The 23,519-nt window shown below is 35.7% G+C and overlaps 1 protein-coding gene and 2 pseudogenes across 1 annotated transcript; all 3 read right to left on the bottom strand.

Annotated features, from left to right (window-relative positions):
- Nucleotides 1-353: 353 nt before the first annotated feature.
- Nucleotides 354-1,646, bottom strand: LOC139882478 (uncharacterized). Its single transcript, XM_071866794.1, has 6 exons — nt 1,469-1,646; nt 1,171-1,262; nt 964-1,042; nt 765-859; nt 523-618; nt 354-434 (listed from the first exon to the last, which is right to left on the bottom strand). The coding sequence occupies exons 1-6, from the start codon at nt 1,644-1,646 to the stop codon at nt 354-356; spliced, it is 621 nt and encodes a 206-aa protein (XP_071722895.1).
- Nucleotides 1,647-9,884: 8,238 nt separating this feature from the next.
- LOC139882484 (expansin-A4-like) lies at nt 9,885-10,809 on the bottom strand (annotated as a pseudogene).
- A 723-nt stretch (nt 10,810-11,532) lies between these two features.
- On the bottom strand, nt 11,533-22,799 carry LOC139882483 (protein fluG-like; annotated as a pseudogene).
- Between the last annotated feature and the right edge of the window lie 720 nt (nt 22,800-23,519).

Below are 23,519 nucleotides of genomic sequence, written 5' to 3'. Positions count from 1 at the left end.
TAAATTAGAGACGAGTGGATTCGATCAGCGTAATTATTTCTTTCTGATTTATTCACTACATGCCATAATCCAGTGCATGATTTATCTACTAAAAATAACTCAATTTAGAATCCCTACTTTAAGCATTAGTGTTAATCTAAGACATGGAAAGAACAAAATGAGGTTGTACTTACGACATGACAAAAGAAAAGTTATATCGATGGCATCTCTTTTTTTTCCTCAATTGGTAATAAACAATAAGTTTTAGGAAACAATCTCAGGTTGGACATTTCAATAGCCTAAAACTAATCTCCTACTATAAAATGGAAAAGCTAGGGTTGTTGGTTGATGAAAAGCCACCAAATAGGAGAACTTTACTGGCAGGGCAGGGCACTCATGATGCTTTCCAGAAATCTTCTAGCCTCAGTATCTGGATCAGCAAGGTCACAAGGAGTCTGCCAAATTTAAAATACACCAAGATTACGGAAAAATAAAACTATTACCAAAACAATTAGTATTATAATCTTCAATTTGTTATCTGACCTTTCCATCGATGTTGGTCTTCGTAGGAGAAGCCCCGGAAGCCAGTAACAACCTCACAATTTCGACATGTTCACCTCTTGCTGCATGATGAAGGGGCTGCAACAATGAATACATGAGCATGATTGGTCATAAAAGTAACAATGTCATGGGAAGATAAAGCTTTTTTATGTGCCAATTCATTCAATATTGGAAAACAACAAAAACAAAAGAATGAATTGGAGAAATTATTAAGAGGCACTCACGGTATCACCTTCAACATCAACGCATTCTAGCATCCTTTTGAGAGAATCCGAATCATTGGCTCGGCTCACTAAAAGTTGTGCTATTTCGGCAAAACCTAAAAAATTGAATGGCAAAAGCAGAAAAGATGATGAACGAAAAAAATAAAAAAACACAATGTAATAGTAATAGATAATGAATGCTGAGGGATAATTTCCGTACCTCCTGCACAAGCATCATGCAAGGGCATGGCGCCTTCTTCATCCTTAACCTCCAAATCTGCACCTCTTTCCAAGAGCAACTGTAATATAAAAAATAACGAAATGAGCTCAAGTTCTTTTTTTTTTTTTTAAAGGAAACATGTTTAAAGCCTAAATTTTCTAAACAACAAAGACACAGGAATGGGGAATAGGACGTGCAACGACCGACCTGCACACACGGAAGGTGGCCATATAGACAGGTAAGATGCAGGGCAGTGTCTCCATCCTCTACTGCTTGATCGATGCTTCCATTCAAATTATCTGTGTGGGGAAATGCAGAAAGCAAAAGTATCAGTCATAAACTGAAAATGTGAGCTTAATAACATAGTATGATATTAACACTCGATTTACAGTATTGAATTCAACAATTAATCATTTAAAGGTTTATCTACAGAACAAAAATAAGCTCTAAGCACAGTACTATTTTTTATGAAACAATTACTGTAAAATGAAGTGATAAGATAGACCTAAGGCGGCGCGGAGGGCGGTGATATCGCCAAGCTGGGCAGCGGAGGCGAGATTACGGAGGTGGGGAGGGGTGGTGTCGTTGTCGAGGAGTTCGACGATGACGTCATCACCAACTTCGAAGAGAGCTCCGTCGTCTTCGTGGTCGTCGTCTTCCAACCGCCTCCCTGGGACTGCCATGTTTAGGTTTTTTTTCTGATAATTAATTATGGTTTGGTTGATCTTGAATTTACTGAGATAACATAAGACAGACAGAGGGGTTTCTGAACGAAGATTGGATTTTTGTATGATTGGGCTGGGCCTAAAACCATTCATCCATTTCCCACACCCATTTTTTGTTCAGTTATATCGGGTGACGTTAAAATCTTATGCAATTGTTTGCGTATAATGTTATTATTAATCATGTAAATCACAATATATTTATGAATTGATGTAATCATAGTCACGTAGATTGACACGTAGTATTGTGTATAAAAAAATTTTGTAGGAAGAACATTGCTCCCAAACGTCATTTTGTGGTCGGTCGTGAAATTTGTTTGATTAAAAAACTGAAGAGAAAAAGTAAAGAGGGCCAACTTCCAACAAAGATAAAATCATTGTGTTTGGGTTAGGCATGACATAGTGTTAGGCCAAAATAATGACAGCCATGCGTACTAAACACAAATAAAACCTTTTTTTTTTAAGTTTAAACACAAATAAAACCTGTGATTTGTAATTCTGTCCGCTTTTATAGTCGAGCTTAATTAGGACACGAATAAATAAATAGCCTTTGAGAACAAATCAGAAAATCTAAAAAGTACAAAACATGCATTAACAAAACGGTAACACCGAAAATCTCAAAACAATCATGTGTTTTTGAAGATCTGTATTGTTAGTTTCGATTCAAGATCTCGATCAAACCCGACCCTACCACTACCCAAAACGGCCACAATGTAGGACTCGAAAATTTTTCTCTCTTATTACATCAAGAAAAAGACTCTTAAAAAATATTTTGTTCGGCAAAAAAAGCCATGAAATTTTTTGTTATACATTAAAAACTCATCAATTCTTATTGTTGTTTATTAAAAACGCTCAAATATTTTAATTTGTCTTAGAGCTAAATTTATATTAAGCCAGGTCTCGTCCCGATTTAAGCTACATTACTGACACGTAACTAATGAGAGAAAAAATTGGGACAAAAAAAATTAGTCCAATACAAAGTGCTAAATTTATAGGGCGGGACTTAAGTATGTTGGGGTAGATTGTCTAGAGAAACTTGAAATTAATGAAGGAATGCTAGCTGCAGCAAAAAAGGAGAAGAAACAATAGTGGCTTAAAGAAGAAGCAAGCTGATTTGAAGAAGAAGAAAGCTCGAAAGAAAAAGACAGTCTCGACCAATCTGATTGAGTGGATGATTTTGAAGCTATTTGTGAAGCTTGTGAAGAAGAAAGAATCAAAATTGGGCACTAAATTGTTGAACAGGGAAGAAGAAAATAGTTTATGCAAAAAGGATGACGGCGCACATCGACAGAAATTGAAGGACCTTGGTGTAACTGCTGCAAACGTCAAGAAGATGACTTGTCGGACGGAGATCAAATTTCCGAAGGTCGAGACACCGTTCAACAGATTCAGGACGTCGTCGTGATCAACGACGTACCTTTCAATTGACGTAAGAATCATTCCTTCATAAACCCCTCTTCGCTACGGTTCTATGTTAATGTTCATGCTTTGAAATTTAGTTTCAATAATTTGAATAAGATTAGATTAAATTAGTCAAGTGGGTAGTTTCGTTTAGTAGATATGAAGTAGTTTGCAAGTTTAATTTAGTCTGATATGGTCTGGAATTTACAACGTGTGATCGAGTTGCATACTAAAGAACTGGAATTGGACGTTTTCATTCTGAGTTGTTATAGTTGAATTCGTTGATCCAAAATCATTAAGAACAAGTCATTGAAGCTGTTTGGATGTTTGACTTGAAGTTCTAAGGCCTTGATGAAGATGAAATTAGTGGGTTTGTGCTCTGATTTTTCGTGTTCATCAAGTTTCGATCAAATTCAATTTAGAAGTTTGTTTTTAATCAAGTTAAGTTTCAGCCAAGTTAGTAGTATTATAATGAAGGAGTTTGGATGCTGATGTAATCTTGATCAAGCTCAAAATGAAAGTCAAGTAAAAAGTCAACAAAAATAATGTCTTTGTCGAGTTGGAGAAGACGTTGATTCAGACTGTATTTTGACAGTTTTACAATGTTACCAGCTCGTAAACGCATTGTGAATTATTTTGAAGTGAAAAGCAAGCAAGGAAAGCATTGAAAGATTCGATGAGAAGAGATTGTGCAAATACCATTTTCGATTTTGCATTTTTCTGATTTTGTATTTCCAGCTTGTAATTCAGTTTATGTAATTTCATGTCAGCTAGGTCTTATCTTTAAACGCCTATATAAACCTTTGTAATCGTCTCTTTACATTTTGAATCGAATGAATGAAATTTGTGATTCCATTTACTTTGTTTTTTCGATTTCAAATAGTCGGTTGCATTGGTTGAGTGAGCTTTAGATTCCGATCACCCAAATTAGATTTCTAAGTTCCAAACACCTTAGATACTGACGTTGAGCCTTAGATTAAGATTAACATCAAATTGACATAAAGGATAAGATTAGCCTAGGAAAATTCTATATACTTGTCGTTGTAAGAAGTAGAGTAGGTTTCACTTTAGGCTTACCGATTGAGTAGTGGTGAGGCGAGTTGGGGGGTCATGGGAACATTCCACCGACTTGAGACTAGTGGTGGTGAGGCAAGCAGGAGATGACACGTGGGAAAATTCCATGAACTTGTAAACCTTGATCATAGTGAAACAGTTCTGGACGAGGTCCCGTGGATGTAGATTCCATATTTGTTTCGAACCACGTAAAAAATATCGCGTATACTTTATTTCTGTACTTCATTGTTTCTACCTGCATAAACACACAATTTGCCTTAGTCTACCTAACCGTGGCAAAACATATAAAACTGAGTATTTCGGCAAAAATCGGGAGACCTGTGTTCTTTTAAGTGGTATCAGAACAGGCATTCAATACTATTGAATAGATTCGTATTTAGTCATGATTTCTTGACATTTCATTTTATGATCTGAAAAATGTACAAGCTTCTGCAGTTGATGGATATACTGCTTATGATGAAGAATGAATATGATTCTACTGCTGAACATTTTGCTCTAGATTATGATATTATGGCAGATAGGGCTTGTTTGGATGATAGTACTGAGCACAGAACTGGACACATGAGTCCGCTCGAGTGCTAAAGAGAGCGTTTGGATCGACGGACAAGTGTCTGAGACTTCGCGAGTCCACTGACCAGCAGACTAATTAGTAATTGGGGGTGTTATTAGATTGTCCGTCGTTCATGGGACTCGCCATTTTTGGTGAAGTTACAACAATACCCTCATTTTTAATTTAAAGAGAACAAATATCCTCATTTTCTTCTTCTTCTTCACGACACGCTCTTCTTCATTTTTCATCTTCTTCACTCGACGCCTCTCCAGCCGCTCCCACCGTCGACATCTCTCCCACCACTCCCACCGTCGACGCGACCCTCCAACTCCGGCATGTAGAAGCTTCTGCCGCCTCACAACTTCTCCCACAACCTTCTTCTTCCTCGACAGTCGACACTACTTCGACCCTCTCTCCCACTTCGTTCCACCGTCGCAGACGAAATCCGCCACCTGCCGATGCCATCTCCAAGCTCCACCGCCTATTGCTCGTCACCTGTCAAAGGTATATTAGGATTTTTTATTTGGGTGTTTTTAATTTATTGTGAAATTGACTGAATTGAAGTGAAATTGGGAGCCACTATATGTTATTTAAATTGGTTGAATTGAAGGAAATATGCAGGAGTATAGTGTTTTTTCAATTGTATAATAACCTTGCCGAGGATTGTAGAGTAGTTTGGTGTATCACTTCTTATAACAGAATGGAAAACACCTTGTATATGACTTAAGCAGTATCATGTGATGGTCGTTTTGAACCATATGTTTTGTGCCTTTCTTGCTTTTCCTACACTGGTGAATGTTGTCGATTTTCAGAATCTCGGTATAATAAAAGGATTTGCTGGCTTTCTTGTTGTGTTGAATGCAATACAAATAATTAAAATTCTACAGCTGATTTGTTTTAAGTCGTATTTTGCTACTGAATGGGATTAGTCCATGGTGGTTCTTGTGCTTTTCACTGATCATTGATGCAAGTGGTACTTTAAGATGTTATGTGCATATCACAAATATTCCTTTTTGTGGAACAAATGCAGGTCAAGACTAATCGGTGACTTTGTGGGTGAAGAAATAGATGTTAGGTTATATCTCCAGTGTTTTATGGAACTTACAGTATAGTTTGACTTGTCATCATCTTGGTAAAGTTATGCAAGCTCTTAGTATAGTTGGACTGATTATTTCTAGTTTGATTTCAATCTGTTGCAATTAAAGAGAGTTTTATGCAAGCTCTTAGTTATGACCGAAAGTGTTGGGTGGTTGGCCCATACTGGAGTTGAAATACTTGTAAATTTATGTGGAATGTGTAATAAGACGGATGCGTTTGAAGAAGGTTTAATTTTGTATGGTTATGGATTTATAAAAGTAGGTACCTTTTATTTTTATTTAGGAATTGGATTGCTCGATGTCATTTGAGAATGTTTTTGTCTATTTGTGGTAATTGATATGAGTTGGTTCGATTTTACATTTTATGTCAAGACAAATGTTAACATTCTGGAGAATTAAAAACACTCAGGGCTATATGCAAGATTAATGTTATTCAGTTTATGGCGTTTCAAATCTTGGCCATTCATCAAGATTGCCAATTTAAATTTCCAGGAAGAGGTACAATTGTTAAGAAAATATAAAGCAAAAATAGGGATATTTGGGTAAAAAATCTCTCAGTCCTATGCCGAGTACTACCTATCCAAACGATTAACAGGATTATACTAGACAGTCCGATGAATTCAGTACTACAATCCAAACGCTCGCTTGGACAAATGTGTCTCATGCCGAGTCCTAGTCCTAGTCTCACGCCGAGTCCCATTGAATTAGTCCTTTCATCCAAACGACCCCATAAGGAACGAGTTGCTCCAGACTCATATGATTAGTCGTCTTCTTCTTCTCCCCCTGAAGATGAATCATCTATGTCAGATCTTGTTTTTGTCCCTCCTGCTACAGTAGCTTCTGAAGATGAATCTCTAGCTTCTGATGATATGAGTCTTGACGAGGAGCATACTTTTGGGGATTTTTCAGGCTTGGCTTCCCAAGAGTTTTTCGATCTCATTGCTGAGAAGAAGATTCGCAACCATCAGAATATTGTGGAATATGATCTGAGGAAGTCGACTTGGTGGCCTATCTTAGAAGACATCAATTTTCTGGGCAGTATGACAGGTTTGGAGAGAATATATGAGTTCAGTCCATAAAGGTTTGCTGAAGCTGTGAATTGTCTGATTCTGAAGATGCCGGACTTTCCATTATTACGAAAACAGTAATGGCAACGGCTATAAATGCAGTTTCAGAGGGTAGCTCAGAAGGACTTGTTGCCATAGTCGCAGGATCTATGACAATGGATGCAAACAAACCTCCTGAATTGAGAGATAATGATTTTGGCTACTGGAAGCTGAGAATAAAGGCGTATGAAGCATGAAATATCCTTAAAGCTTCATGTGAAGATAGCTCTCGATAATGATTTTGTGTCACTTATCTCTTCTCCGAATGTCATGATTAGCAAGGACGAGGATGACAAGTCAAATCTTGGAGAAGATTCTAGTCAGCTGGAACCTGCCATAGTTCCGAGATTTGAGATAGATGATCAAACTAAATTTTTGATTGAAGAAGAAATGATAGATGACTGGAAGAAGATGTATTCTCTGAACGATGCACTATTAAAGCGGATCAGAATTGTGAAAAACGACAACAAGAGCCTGGATCACTCTATTGTCAAGCTCATGGTCTTTGTTCAGGAATATGAGACAAAGCTTAGGGAGAAGAAGGATCAGTTAACTATTGTTGAAGAGAAGCTGCGTAACACTGAACATAAACTTCAGCTAGCTATCGAACAGAAGAAGGAAGCCTTGCTTACTCTCCAAAAGTTCAGAACAGAGGTTGATGTCATATTAGAAACTGGTTTACCTCCGATTGCCTTAATTCTTGAAAGTAGGGCAAATAAGCGTGTTGCTATAGATTTCTCACCTTCTCACTTCCTCGACAGAAGACAGATCTCTCAAGTTCTAAACAAAAGACTATATTGGTTCAAAAGCAGCCTAACCTACAAGCTATGATGGCCAAAACAAACTATGTTGTTATTAATGAGGAATCAAATGATGAGCTTTGATTGGTTTTTGTTCTAGGCATATGACTGAAAATCAAAAAAGCATTGAAGAAATTCAAAATCCTATCCTCTTTCATTGTCATAATTGTATGTAATGCTACTCAATGCCTGGTTAAAAGTGAATCCAGTGAAGCAATTTCTCCTGCCATAGTTTCCCAATCTATGGCAACCATCAAGAAATCCGATTTTGCTTATCAATGACGTTCCTGATTCTGAGGAGGCAGATAAATTTGTAGATCAAGTTTCTGCTACTAAAGGTTCATCTGCATTGATTCTTGACATACTTGATATTTCTTTCATGAAAGTGAGATTTCTCTGCCTGCAACCATTTTGTTTCACAATGCCTACATGCGAGAGGGAGAAGAGGAGAGAAGTGTCAAGAGAGTTTATCTGCACAGGGTCTACTTCATTCATTCCTCATAAGATGCTGAGCCAGTATTGCTGAATTTCAGGGGGAGCAATGCTCACAATATTTTTGTTGAAGATATATTCTTAAGTTCAGGGGAAGCATCGTTAGATTATCTTGATGACCTTTCTCAGTTTGAGGGGGAGCATTGCTCAGATTGATTGAAGATGCATTCTCGTGTTGAGGGGGAGCTTTGCTAGTAGTTCATGCATCTGGTATCCGGATTGCCATGATTCTCGGATCTATGTCAGAAAGTTCTCTTCATAAGTTTCTGACTTGATAAATGAAGCCTTTGTCTTTTTTGTCAAAAAGGGGGAGTATATGTGCTAATGGAGTATTGAAAGACAAAGACATCTGGTTTCATTATTTACCTTGGTTAATCAGTATTGAATGTGATTTTGTCAAAATGCCAAAAGGGGGAGTTTGTAAAGACATGATTATTTGATCGAATATGTGTCGTATTAATTGGTTTGTCATCTTTGACCAAAACTGATTAGGAATATTATTGTGAAGATTTAAACCAAGGTAAATTAAGAAAATATGTTATTTTCTTAGAAAGAATATTTGCAAAATATTCTTTCACGAAGATTGATTCCTATTTTGGAGTCAATAGAAGAAAACCCTATTCCAAACAATATAAAAGCAAACGCAAGAAGCTTTTATTATTGTCCTTTGGACCAGTTTTGATACAAGAAGGCGGATCACAACGTTACCGTTGAAGATTTTCACAAGGTATAACTTAGTCTTCTTGTTAGGGTTTTCATTGTACTGAAAAGTTCACTAGTTCATTCATCAAAAAATATTGTAATAGTGAAAATATTTTTATTTTTGAGAAAAGAATCCCATAATTATAGGCTATAGAAGTGCTCTATTCATTCGAGGGGTTATGATGAGGTCTAGTTGAGGTTAGCTTAAAAAAAATCCATATACCTACATTGTAAGAAGTAGAGTAGGTTTCACTTTAGGTTTACCGATTGAGTAGTGGTGAGGCAAGTTGGGGGCGAGCCGTGAGAACATTCCACCGACTTAAGACCAGTGGTGGTGAGACGAGCAGGAGATGAGCCGTGAGAAAATTCCATGTACTTGTAAACCTTTATCATAGTGAAACAGTTCTGGACGAGGTCCTGTGGATGTAGATTCCGTATTGGTTTCGAACCACGTAAAAAATATCGCGTGTACTTTATTTCTGCACTTCATTGTTTATGTCTGCATAAACACACGATTTACCTTAGTCTGCCTAACCGTGACAAAAACATATAAAACTGAGTATTTCCGTAAAAATCGGGACGACCTGTGTTCTTTCAACGACCAATAGAGAGCTTTTGACCACTTTACGAAATGGTAGGCTAACTTTTGTTTGAAGATAGGAAACCAGCTCGAACATATTATAAACTCTAAAGACAATTGGCGAGTCAGTATACCCTCTCATACATCGCTTTATGTGACTCATATAAATGAAATCTGATCCTATCAACTTAGAAAAGAAAAAAACCTGGATGTATAGAAATCTTTCAACATGACTGGTTGATTCCTTAATCATTGCCGTAACATGCAATGGATTTTTATTTTTTTTATTTTTCTTTTTCTCTTCCATACATCAAAGAAAGAAAGAAAATGCTCAAGGTTTCATGAGAATTAGTTCTGAGAATACAAGTTTTAATTGGTATTCCTATTAATATATTCATCACTTGAAGTTCTTTCCTTCAAATGTTTTGACCAAATTGCCAATTTCGGGGAGCAGCTTGCATTGAAGTAGTGGATCTGCCATCACTAGCCTTAACCCTAAAGCTCAATGATTCACCAGAAAGCATACAATTGGTTGTCCATTTTGACCCCAATTCCTTGAAAGTGAAGTCCATTTCTTCAGATTTTTATCACCCTTCACTTCCACTCCCACCACGTCCCCGGCTCCCCCAACGTTCCATACTTTTACCATGTTAAAATAAGGGTTCCCTGTAATTGTGAATTTGATTCCTCCTTTCCTCTGGCAGGGAACCCGACGGTATTCAATGGGAACAATTCCAGCCTTGTAGTCGGAGACAATCTTGAGAAAGACTGGCTTGGCAATATCAAAAATGCTCGCGAGGAGGATTGCACCATCCTCCATTGTTGCTATCCTGGCCTGGATTCGGAGGGCAATGGTTCGTCCCTGTGATTGTGATTGAGCCTTTCTTGCACCATTTAGGATCATCGGCGCACTTAATTTCATAACAAGCACCACATGTCTGGCCATTGTTGAACAATGCGGAACTCAGAGCTGCTGTTTTCTAAGCTGAATCCATCTTTAATCACATCTTCATAGCCGCAAGCTCCCCCTTAATAAGTAATTAAATTAATTCCACAAGTTAATTCGTATAGTTGAAAGCATGCATATATGTATTGTCATGTAATATATATGTTATGTTATATGGAGGGAGTAAATATATACCAAATGAGCCGGATCCGCCTTCGTAGAAGGTGGCGTGAGCCTTCTTCCAGGAACCTAGCTGGAACTTTGGTTTATGTCCAATATGCTTTCGAATAACTACTGTTGGACCCTTAGCGTCACAATCATGGATAAGAAGAAGCAGCAATATTACAACCAATCCTTTCTGTAAAGGAAATGCCATTATAAAGCCTGCAATAATTATCGGAATAAATGAAAACGATGGAGTAATGTATCGATTCAGGAATTCAAAGATTCTATTCTATTTTATCAAAGCCTGCATTGTATCCAATGTTATATATATGATGGTAGAAATTTAGTTAGATTTAATTTGTTATTGCTAATTATAGTATCCTGATGATCGATCGAAGTGATTTGGTCCGCTAAATCTGTTTGCCATTTTGCGGTTTTTGCCTTTCTTTCAAAGGATCTCAAAGAACATCTAAGGGTATATATATTTGAGAATACCCTCCACTCGAATTCTCAGGAATTTCCCTCCCAATACAAATTGCCTCAGGAGTCCCAATTTTGGAAAATTCCAATCGACTTTCCAACCAAGAGGAACTTTTTGCAACCGTTTCCTCTTTATCTACACAATTGTGGAAAGTGTAACAAAGCAACCTAGCTACTAGTAGTAGTAGTACTAATCATATTACTATTTGTAAGAGTCAGACTAACTGGGGATTCCATCAACCGAAACTGGAAATTTCACCTAAAAAGTATATAAATTGGGAATAAATAAAGATCCAAGACCCGACCGAACATGTTTTGGGAGGGAAATAAATAATCCAAGTAAAACATAAAGCTTGCAATAACAACAAGCTAGCCAAGAAAAAATTCTGTAACAAAATTTTCTTTTGAAAAACTTTATTTTGATTATTCTTGCTATCTATCCCAATTGCAATTATTAATAGCGGAAAATAAGCTGCTTGTACGCATCCGGATGCTCGGAGTAGAACTTGACCTCTGCCTGCAATGCAATAAACAACAAAATTATCCGATTTAACGTTCGTTTTTAGCATAATTAATGAATTAAAAACTATGCATATATGGATTCTCTCTTACCTTGCGAACTCCTTTAATAGCCACCAAAAGCTTTTCACCAATTAGTTCATGCAATATAGGGTCCTTTTCCAGTGCTTCCAAGGATTCCGAGAGTGACTCGGGCAATCTTTCAAGTTTTCCATCAAGGGTATAAGGGTTGTCGTCTATAGGTTCAGGGAGATGAAGGTGCCTTCGAAGGCCATCAATACCAGCAGCAATAAATAGCTGCCAAGCCCAAGTGTGGATTCGCACAACCATCAAAAGCTTTTATCTCGAAGTTGCTCACCAAACCATCTTCAATCCCAGGTGGGCATGCAGTTCTCAACGGAGCTTCCCTGTTTTCTTTTCCCCAGCATTGATATGCTCCACTCCATGTATTCGGTGTAATACGGTCATAACTATATATATAAATGAAGATTATTTGTAACGCATAATGATGAGTCGACAAAACATCAGGAGAAAATGAAATACCTATTTGGAAGAGGAGCCGTGAAGGCCAAAATGGAAGGAAGATGATACAAAACCCCAGCCATGAACTCCTCTCCAGCATTGGACATTCCATGCCGTGAGGATCCGTCAGATGCCATAAAGACGTTCTTCCCATTTTGCCACAGGCTGAGATGCACGTGAGAACCTGAACCGATGTCATCCATGGCAAACCTGGGAATATATATGGAAAAGAAAGGTGTCAGTTAGTAAAATTTTTTCAGCTTGAGAATAAGATTTTACCCTCTAAACTAACTAAGAAAAATAGTAAATTATTGTGTCATCAAAGAAAAAGACCATACTTTGGCACGAAAGTTGCCAGCAACCCGTGTTTCCTTGCAACAGCCCTAATTGCTTCACGAGTGAAAACCAAATTGTCTGCTGCAAGTACACAAGTTGTGTGTCTCAGGGCGATTTCATACTGACCTTTCCCAGATTCTGCATGTACCTACAAATTTGAAAGAGCCGAAAACTTGAGCATGAAACCAAAGCGCTGAGAGTAGGAAGGTCTACTATATTTTATTACAAAATCGAAACATCAAAGACAACATTTACTTCCATTAATGAAAAAAATAAATAAATAATAATTTACCTGTTCTACTGCTATATTCAAAGAGTTGAGACTAGATATAAATTGTCGAAATATATGAGAAACAGAATCAAATCCTGATGAAGAGCAGTAGGGTGTAGAATCAATTGGCACCCATTCTTCTTTGCCATCCCTGACAAGTTGGTAAAATCCTCGTTCAGGTGAGACCCATATGCAAAATACTAATTAAAAGAACTTTTAAGACCGATGTATTACGAACCTTAGGATGCTCTTCAAGAGATAAAATTCATTTTCAAATCCAGCATTCACAGCCTGCAAAAATATGATTCATAAATGACAATAATGAACTGCTCATTCAATATAAACTAACTGAGTCTGACATACCATGTTGAATTCATCACTCAAAACTTTCAAAACTCTCCGTAAGGCTTCTCTTGGGCAATATTCCCATGCTTTTTCCGGGTTTAAGATGCATGTCAGCTATAACCATTTCTTCATGTTCTGTCCTGTGAAAAGAACCAAAAGGAAATATCGGTAAGATGAATCAGGATTACTTCATCAGGTACATTAATTCCAATGAACTGCATCATGTCTTACTTTTTAAATGAAAAATAATTATAGTTGTAACAATTACGACGGTGTGAACCAGAAACACATTGATATTTAAATGAAATTAGTACCATGGAATTGTCTGCCTTGTTGATAGATCAGGCATCAGCCTGATCTCACCAGTTCCAGTCAAATTAGTCTCATCAGCTGGGCCATCGACAGCTGATCGCATCGCCATACATGCGAAAGTTAAACCAACACCATTCTTCTTCACAATATCATCAAAGCGGCCTTTTTGAACAGCCTGAATGGGAGATAAGCAAAAACAATCAATCCATCATTGTCAAATAGGCAAAAAAAATTTAAACTGGCTTTATTTGTAAGGCCATCGTCAGATAAAAAACTTCATCAGCCTTTTTTCTAAGATGCGGGCATTTCAGGAATTCTGCAATCAGCTTTATAAAAGCCTTATCCAGTTTAGAATCAAACTTACTACTTATTAGTACAAGAAATCTAGCTCGAGAAGATAAAATTATTGAATACATAAGTATAAAAAGATAACTATAACTTACACGGCATCTGTGTAGTCCACAAGCATCCACCCAGAGAATACGAACCAGTGAGGCATCACTTTCATGTGAACTATTTTCCAGCTCATCAGGATAGGGAAATGGACTATTCAAGGAGACACCAAGAGGTTTAATTTTGTATAATTGGATTGCATTTTGTGCAAAGATGTCATTAGCTGCTTCAATTGCTTCAGCAACCGAGAGATCGCCATCGACACAAGCATCACGCAGAACAGAAAAGATAATTTCACGTGCTTTTTTGGCACCTGAAGAACATATAAAGCAGTGGATTGAATCAAAAATCAATTCAGTTTCGTTGTCACAACAGAACTGAATGTAACTGCTAAACAGTCCAACGTTTTGGGAATATATGTGTAATCCAATAAATCACCCGGCTAAACTGACATGGAAATTATTATCTGCATAAGTGACAATTAACACGAAAATAACTTATAATGATAAAAACGAACCTAAGAAGTAAGTTTCAGGAAAGGCATAACCGTCAGTGCTGAACATCACCTGCATTTAAATTTATATGGTCTACATCAAATACAAGTACTTCAATAATATAAATTTAACATAGCACCAAGAGTTGAAGAGAGGAATTAACCATCAATTACGCATTATCTAGAGACTTGCACATAAGTTGAAAACAACAAGCATTTGCATGAATATCCCAAAGATTTGATGAATAACATATAAAGTTATCAACAAAACAACTCTATCATGGAATACAAAGAATCTTTGTGGAAAATGTGTAAGCAATCAAAAGTAAATACTGCACCTTTTTTATTGGAGCAAGCTCGAGAATTTCTTTCACCGATGATATCATCCCATGAACGCTTAGTTTTGGAATTGCCAACCCAAAATCAAGGTAAACCTGAAATTAAAGCATCTGTATTATGTGCAAGTCAAGATGAAATATGAAGTCCAAAATCTAGATGCTTTATTGAGACTAAAAATAATCACCTGAGGGTACACAGAAGCAAGATATGATGCTTCCCTTGAAAATGGGTAAGAGGCATGTAGTAGAACTACACGACATTTTGAGAATCTCTCATCCTCCAGAAGGGTTCGAAGAAGAAGAGGATTAGACAGCTGTAAATCCAAATCTTTGTCGCCAAAACTGATTTCCAAAGAAAGGGTACGTAGAAGGTATCAATATAAACACTAGAAGGTCACACAGCACTCAACAAGTACATAAAGATTCACTCAATCCCAAGTCAAATGGCACGTCACAAGAATGCAATCTGAGAACTTTCAAGGCAGTTTGTGAAGTCTCTCTAGTCAACAACACGTGTCATTGGCCAACTTAAATGATAAGTGATAGTGTGACACTAGCATGACCAATCGTTCAATAATCAGTTGACTTTAACATCCACAATGATGCGAAGAGAAACCCCTAATTAATACGTTTCTGACCATTTCTGACCAGCCTTAAACGCTTTCAGCCACTAGTCATAACACATTGTTATAGCTAAAGACAATAAAGGAGTTTTCTCTTACCCTGTGTGAATCTGCAATGGCAAGTCAAAGCATACAGCAACCTCCAAACTACACGTAATGATGTAGTCGATAAAATTTTTATCCGATATCCGAACAGGATTTCCTTCTTCAAGAGAATGAAAATTTCATTAATATATCCTAAGAGCTGACGGAGGCCCAAAATTCACTAGATGCACTCACCTTGTAAAACTTTAGCAAGACCTTCCTCAGCATCCTTTCTACAGACTTTGGTATTGATAGCAAGACCACCACGATAGGCAGCTATGCTTTTGAAGCCAACAATTTCATTGGCCACAGTTTCGAAAAATGTAAGGAACTTAACCAACTAGAAAGATTTATGATCAATTGTTCATTACCAACAAGGAAACCTACTGCATGAAAGAGTCGGTCCAATATTAACCAAGTCAAAATCTACATAAAGTAATGCCAAATCACATATAGTTTGCAACAAAATGAAAATGATGAAATAACGATCACGTGCAGGTCTAACAAAAAAGAGTGCGTGAAACTATGCACATCGTGACAAAGGATATGATCTCAAACTTTCACAAAATCGTCAGTAAACTTATCCAATGTCCAAGTTGTCCCATCTAGTGTGCCCTATAAAACATGAGAAAACGAATATCAGCAATATTAATCCGCAACTCTTTTGAAATTTAAGTAATTATGTTCACTCTCTTTTGCTGTAGCAGGTAAGAATATGCATTTCACACAGTGCATAATGTGAGAAAGTGAATAAAATAAGATTTATAAAATAAAATATCTCACACTATCAAGGAGCTCCTCAGCTAATCGTTCAATTCTCAGTACTCTACCAACAGTTGGTACAAAACCTTTATGCCACTGAATTTCATGCTTCTTGTCCAATTGCAATCCATCATCAATGAGAATGGTAGAGATTCTAGCTGCTTGAAAGCATTTCAAGGTGATGGCTTGTAATCCTAAGGATCTGCGACATTCTTCAACAGCTTGCAAGGAAGGCTCACAACCATAAAGTTGGGCAATCTCTCTCAAGCTTCGCTGGAAAAGAAGAGATATGGCTGTTAAGACCAGAAGATGCGACACAAGTTTTTCTACTACATATATATATATGTGTGTGTGTGTGTGTGTGTGTGTGTGTGTGTGTGTATGTATGTTACGTCTTATCTATATTTTTTCAGTGAAATTGAAAAGTTGCTCCTATTTTAAATCAACATTATTTTTTAATTAAAAGAAAGTAAAAATGTTGCTCAAAGTCCAAAAATTTGTCAACTTGTTGTTTTAAAATAAGAAAAAAGAATGCAATATAAAAGGTAGTAATATATACAACTCTATCCATGTATGTGCATCTGTAATTTGATTGTGTATTTGACTGAGAAGAGTGCAAACACAGATCAATTAGTAAAAACTACAATCCAGTCCAATTGTCCAAATATAAAACATTACAGTAATTGCACATAATCGAAAGGAATTTATGAAATTGGAACAAAGCCTATATCAACAGAGTTTGATTCTTCAAGAATCTTAAGTACAAGGCAACTAATTACTTCACCTTTAAGAACAATTAATCATCAAACGCAAATCCGTAACTCTTACAGCATAAAGTAAAAATTGATTTACATACAAACTCGATGATTTAATCAAGCACATGATCAGATAACAATGATTTCATTTCGCAAGCTGTTACTAAGTAAAAATCAAAACAGAAGAGAAGAGCAAATTAATTAACCTTGAAGGAATAGCGAGTGAGGAGCGAAAGATAAAGCGTCGCCGTCGGCTTCCGTGAAGCATTTGATGAACGGAAAGAGGAATCGAGAGAGACAATATTGTGTGCGTGATCGTCAACGAGCTCTATCTTCTCGATCGCTTCCCTTAACTCCGGAAAATTCCATTTCTCTGTTTGGACTTTTTGAAAAATGCAAAAGAGAGATTGGACTTGGAGGTTGTGCTTACTTAATTATATATACATATTTCTGCAAGTGCGCTTACGTTGTTTATGGAATGGAAAATCAAAAGTCAACTTTTTTTACCGCTAAAATATGGAATGGTTTGAAAAGGGAACAGAATATCTAGATTATAAAAAAAAAAAAAAGGATGTGCTAATATATATATATATATATTATATCTTGTCTTCTAAATGGATACATATATATTCAAAAGAAAAAAAAAGAAGTAAAGGATAGTCCACATGTAATTTCTACTGTTTTAATGATTATAAAAAAAGAAAAAAAGATTGTGCTACTCCATTCAGAAGAAAAGATATATCTTCCAACAAAAAAAAATAGTCCAAATGTAATTTCTACTGTTTTATTATTTTTTTTCAAAAAAAAGGATATATTATATACTTGTGTAGTTAATGTATGCGGGACAGAATTTCAATAGTATACATTATTCTAAAATTTCTATATTCTATAAAATTCCAATTATATTTTTCTTACTAGATTTATAGAAGAAGAAAAACTTAGATAGTTCAAATGTCTCATTTGTAATGTTAGATTGAGAAATAAAATATTTATTATCATAAATACACTATAAATTGTCTTGAATAGTGTATTTAGACAGAAATTCAGATACTATGCATTTATCTGTAAGGTTTTTTTTATATATATATATAGAGTAGAAATTCTTTAAATTAATACTCGGTAAATTAATAAACTCTCTAAAATAATAAATTTGTCAGGTCCCGACTTAGGCCAATGTAAAAAATTGAAAAAATTCAATAATATAATAAGATAATAATTTTTCAAGAGATCCCTTTATAATTTTCGGTCCCAAGAAAATTGTAAATTAATAATTCATAGAAACTGAAAAAATATTATTACACTCTATTGAAATATGATTCAATATGAGTCATAAGGTTCGCTGCAACGTAATTCTAAGAGGCATAGACTAATTTGCCTTTTTGTTTGGTATGTACAGTATAATTACTTAGTTTATACGAAAATATGAATTATATTGAATCGGTTAAAAGCTCTTTAAATTAAATAATTATTAATTTATCGATTAAATTAATAACTCTCTAAATTAATAAATTTCTCCGATCCTAACATTATTAATTTATAGAGTTTTAACTATATTTATTTTCTATGTTTTTTATTTGTTACTTATTACGTAGGACTATTTTTTTACTTTTCAGAGGAAATTAGGACCAAAATTACAATATTTTCTGGATAGGGCCAAAATTCTTCCGAGTCCAACATCCACGTCATGTGAGTTGAACGTGGACACATTATTAGGTTTACTAGTAATATAAATATAATAACAGCCTCTTTATGTTATGTGTAGCCACCTAATATTATTAGGTGCAGAACCATACAACTTACGACCTAAATATCCACGAATTATTCACAAAAATATACGTGAGACAACTTATAGGGAAGTGTATTTACATATGAAATTAGATCCGACGTGGCATCCTACTAAGCAAATAAGTTTTTGCAAAGACAGAATTACCTTTATCTTCTCTTTCACCTCTGTGAACATCATTACCCGAAGAATATGTTGTTTTCGATACAGAATTAATCAAGCACGTACATAAACATTCAAATAAAATTCACGTGAAATCTACCAAACATTAAATTTTCATAGATATTTAACATAACATTCTAATAAAGAACTATAACAATAGTATAAGAAAATTGAAAATATTTTTGCTCTTGTTTTTTTTGTGAAAACTAACCAAATTTGTTCGTTACTGTAACTGTCTTATTGGGCCTATAGTAAAACTAAAACTCATGTAAATAAACTTTTCTTTCTTACATCTTGAGAGAAGGTCTGAAGCTAATAAAATTGAAGATAAATGGATTAAGATAACCCAAAATTTAGTTTTTAATTTCTGTTGCTAGTTCTAAAGATTTCTTATTAACGAGCCACAACAATTGCACCTATCAAAGCAACTAAAAGAATTATCGAAATAAGTTCAAATGGAAGAAAAAAATCTGTTAATAAATGAATTTCAATTTGTTGACTATTATTTATCAAATTTTGTTCTATAATTTGGTTTGATCTTGTAGTCCAAATAATACCATACCATGATATATTTGAAATAGTAGTAATTAGTAAAACAAAATACTTATACAAACCAGTAAAGTAATTCCATTCCCAACAGTCCAAAGATTAAAATCTTTTGAATATTCTGAACTATTCATGAACATCACAGCAAATATGATTAAAAACATTTATAGCTCCTACGTAAATAAGGAGCTGCGCAGCAGCAACAAAATGGGAGTTTGATAGAATATAGAATAAGATATACAAACAAGAACTAATCTATTCTCCACCAGGTCATGTTGCACCACGAAATTATCCTACGTCCATTTGAAGTTGATAAAAACACAAAATAATTTTGAATTCTGAATATAAATTAACAAATGAAAATGTTAACACGAATTTCATTTGTTCTGATTCCTGAAATAAAGAAGAAGAAAAATCTAAGTTGGGAAAGATGAATCGATGAATTCAAAACATAAATAAAGAGGGGGAAAATGAGGTCTTTTAAATATTACTCAACAAATGAGACTTACCCCAATAAACACAGTGAAGATTTGAATGCATCCACCTGAGTTTTCTCCTTGTAGCATCCATGCTGCATAAGTTAAGGTCACTTTAGGAATTTTCATTGGCAAAAGTAACCATTTGGTCCCTGTTTCAAACGTTGTTGAACTACATCGTCCCTCCAAACATAAAATGAACTAAATCGTCCCTCAAACGTTAACTTTTGAACTACTTAGTCCCTCGTCCGTTAGTTCCGTTAAATTTTGCTTACGTGTCAATTTTAGCCAATCAGAAAGCGACACGTGTACATGACGTGTAAAACATTTCCACGTAGACTGTCTTATCGAACCGGACCGAAATCGAACCGAAACTAAACCGAACCGGAATTGAAAAATCCAATAGTTGGTTCGGATTATTGAAATGTCCATAATAGCCTTTGACTTTTATTTTGACGTGTTGGTTTACTTGTAAATACTTTAAAAAACGGAGGGACATAACTGACATTTAACTAGGTTCGGATAATGAAAAGACGGAATCACCCTAGACTATTTCATTGACCGAATTTTATGTTTGGTTTTCCAGTAGATAGTTTAAACAGTTAAAGACATTTAAGTAATTTACTTATTTTTATTATATATACAGCTTCTTCCTCTTCTTCTTCTTCATTTCGTCGTCGTCGTCTCTCTCTCTCTTCTCCGATTGAAGTCGTTGGCGGTTACGCCGTGTCCGACGTCTTCATGCTTCGACCCATATACCGATCGACTCGGTTTAACGCAAGGAACAAGATTCTCAGGTTAGTTTCTCTTGATTTTTATTCTGTTTTCGTTTAATTTCGATTTTACACTTCGGTTACAATTTTTATAAAGCTTCGAATTAAGCCTTCAATCTTTAACTACATTAATCTATGAATTGTGGGAGTATTCTAAAGCTTTTAATTTGAATTTTGACAGAGTATGGTGGTCGGATTTTACCTTTGAAGAAATCCGGCCAACTCAATTTGTCGGCGGCTTGTGTTCGGATTGGTTTGCCGGTGTTCCTGGAACCCTCCGGTCTTCGAATTCGATCGGAATTCGCTCAACCCATTCTCAACTCAGTGACAACTCGGTCACAACTCACTGTTTTCCGGCCGTCGAAATGGTATCTTCCTTTGACGAAAAACGCTCCTTATAATGTCTAGTATAACATAGTTTGGTTTGGGAGAATTCTGGAAATTTGTATATTGGCTGTGTGTTGTTCAATTCATTTTTTTTCCCGGAAATTTGTTGTAATAAAGACTGTATGGATTGTATATGGACTGAATTGAATTGCTTTGAATTGGCTTGGATTGAAAGAAAACTTGTCTGGCTTGTTGTTGTTTGCTCGGTTTCTCTCCGTGAAAGGAAATGATAACGGGGGGTATATATAAGATCGCCATGAGCAGACTGAAGGATTTTCAATTCCGGTTCGGTTTAGTTTCGGTTCGATTTCGTCCCGGTTCGATAAGACAGTCTACGTGGAAATGTTTTACACGTCATGTACACGTGTCGCTTTCTGATTGGCTAAAATTGACACGTAAGCAAAATTTAACGGAACTAACGGACGAGGGACTAAGTAGTTCAAAAGTTAACGTTTGAGGGACGATTTTAGTTCATTTTATGTTTGGAGGGACGATGTAGTTCAACAACGTTTGAAACAGGGACCAAATGGTTACTTTTGCCAATTTTCATTTAAATGCCACACAAGCTAAAATGTAACAATAGTCATTATAAGAAAAAGAAAGAAAAAAATGTGTGCCTAATAAAACGTACGGCGTCTAGAGCATGGCACGTGGCTTCGATTGCATATACTGCATCGCAAGTATTGTCAGAGAATGGCATCTTCATGAAATCAGCCTACACCAAAGAGACAAAGGTCAGACAAATATCTTTTAACCTTTTAGCTCGTTTTCTTGTTACACACAAATTATGAGTTTGATAATAAACCACAAACGTTTATAGAGCCACAAGTCTTGTCAACTCCAGCAATGCGGTTTAGTTCTTGTAGAGCATCATGAAGGTCATCAACAGTGGTGCCACCAAATAATCAATGAGAAAACTTAAATTACTGGATACATTAGAAAAGGTTTTTAAATATTTCTTTGTTTTTGAACGGAAAAAAATTTTACACGGATTTGCAGATCCAGGTTACGAAAACATATGACGCAAAAAAACGAAAGTATTTGAATAGGCAAAAAAAAGAAATACCTGCAATCAAACTAACACAAATATTGTTAAGTAAAAAATTTAATTCACAGATGCGTCAAGATCACTGAAACAAACGATATCGAATTCAATAATTATTCAAAATATCGTTTAAACAGCACAATGCAACTTACATTTGCTTCAATTTCAGCAAAAAGTTTCGTGCTGTGTGGAAGATTAGGGAGTCCAGGAGGCAGTGTCATCAATAATCTCCTTAGTACATACCTGTCCTCGCAGTGGGATGAAAAATTTTGTACAGCTGATGTACAAATATACAATTCAACTGACCAATATCACGGAACAACATCGATTTCTTTACGTTCTCTTGGTCCAAATCTGACAGAAAACAGAAAATGGACGAAATTGTTCTGTTAAAACCCAGAATTGAGTCGGTGGGTTTTACTTTGTCCTGAATAAAACTTTAGAGAAGAATGATGAAATACGAACTTGCTCCACCTTCTTCGAACAACAGCGTCATCGCCTTTGCTTTGACTAGACTACTAACCCTAACCTGAAGTCAATCCATAATCAGGCACCAATTAATAGATTTTCGAAACCCCTACCGAAAATCAATGGATGGAAAATTAATCTGCAAGGAAAACCTATGTAGAAAAAATTTGGCGAGAGATGAGATGAGGGAAACTGAATAATTACCAGCTACCGATAGAGACGATCTAAGCAAATTGAGTATCGAGAAGAAAGCGTTGAGAGATTGTAGTAGCGACTGCTCCGTAATTTGTGGTCGGTTCTTCATCATGGGTGGAATAATGCTTCTCATTGTGAAGAAGTTTTTGCGTTAAAAAATTAATTAATTAAGGAAGAAGTAACGGTCTGTTACTTGAGTAACGAAAGGCAGTAAGTTTAACGGACACGGAGGTTTATAACAAAACAAAACCAGTTGCATTAGATGTGTGTGATATTCACGCATACGCTAAGGATTGTATGTGACATCAACTCGCGAGTTATTTTTAAAAAAAGGAAAATCATGTATGTTCTTTTAAGAAATTGATAATTGAATAATTGATTTCTAAAATGTCAATCGGATCACTTTCATCACTTGAGATTGTTCATGAAGAGCGAGCTAATCCTGATTTGCAGCTGGGGATGGTGTTGGATAACTCGTTACAAAAGCATCTTTCGAATCTCGAGAAATTCGTAGGAGGTCTCGATCTAAGACCTCTCCCAAATCACACTTAGACTCCGTTCATTTCGATTTAATGGGTCTTAATACTTAGACTCCATTTTTTTGGATTTAATGGATCTTAATATATTTCTTAATTTTAATTTTCAGATTTTATAGTCCATTAAGAGTGTTTATTTTTTTCTTAAAAATCCACTTATTTCTTCTAAAAGGATTTGAGCGATTAATCTAGTCATGATAATCAATTATTATATCTTGCTCTTTTCAAACGTAAAATTACATTAACTTGTCTAATCCTGAAATTATCTATAATCGAATCCAATTGTGCCGATGAATCCAATCATCAGATCCTCTAAT

This window comes from Rutidosis leptorrhynchoides, unplaced genomic scaffold, assembly GCF_046630445.1.
Source record: "Rutidosis leptorrhynchoides isolate AG116_Rl617_1_P2 unplaced genomic scaffold, CSIRO_AGI_Rlap_v1 contig275, whole genome shotgun sequence".
In the NCBI taxonomy this organism is placed as follows: Eukaryota; Viridiplantae; Streptophyta; class Magnoliopsida; order Asterales; family Asteraceae; genus Rutidosis; species Rutidosis leptorrhynchoides.
This window is presented reverse-complemented; position numbering and strand designations above follow the sequence as displayed.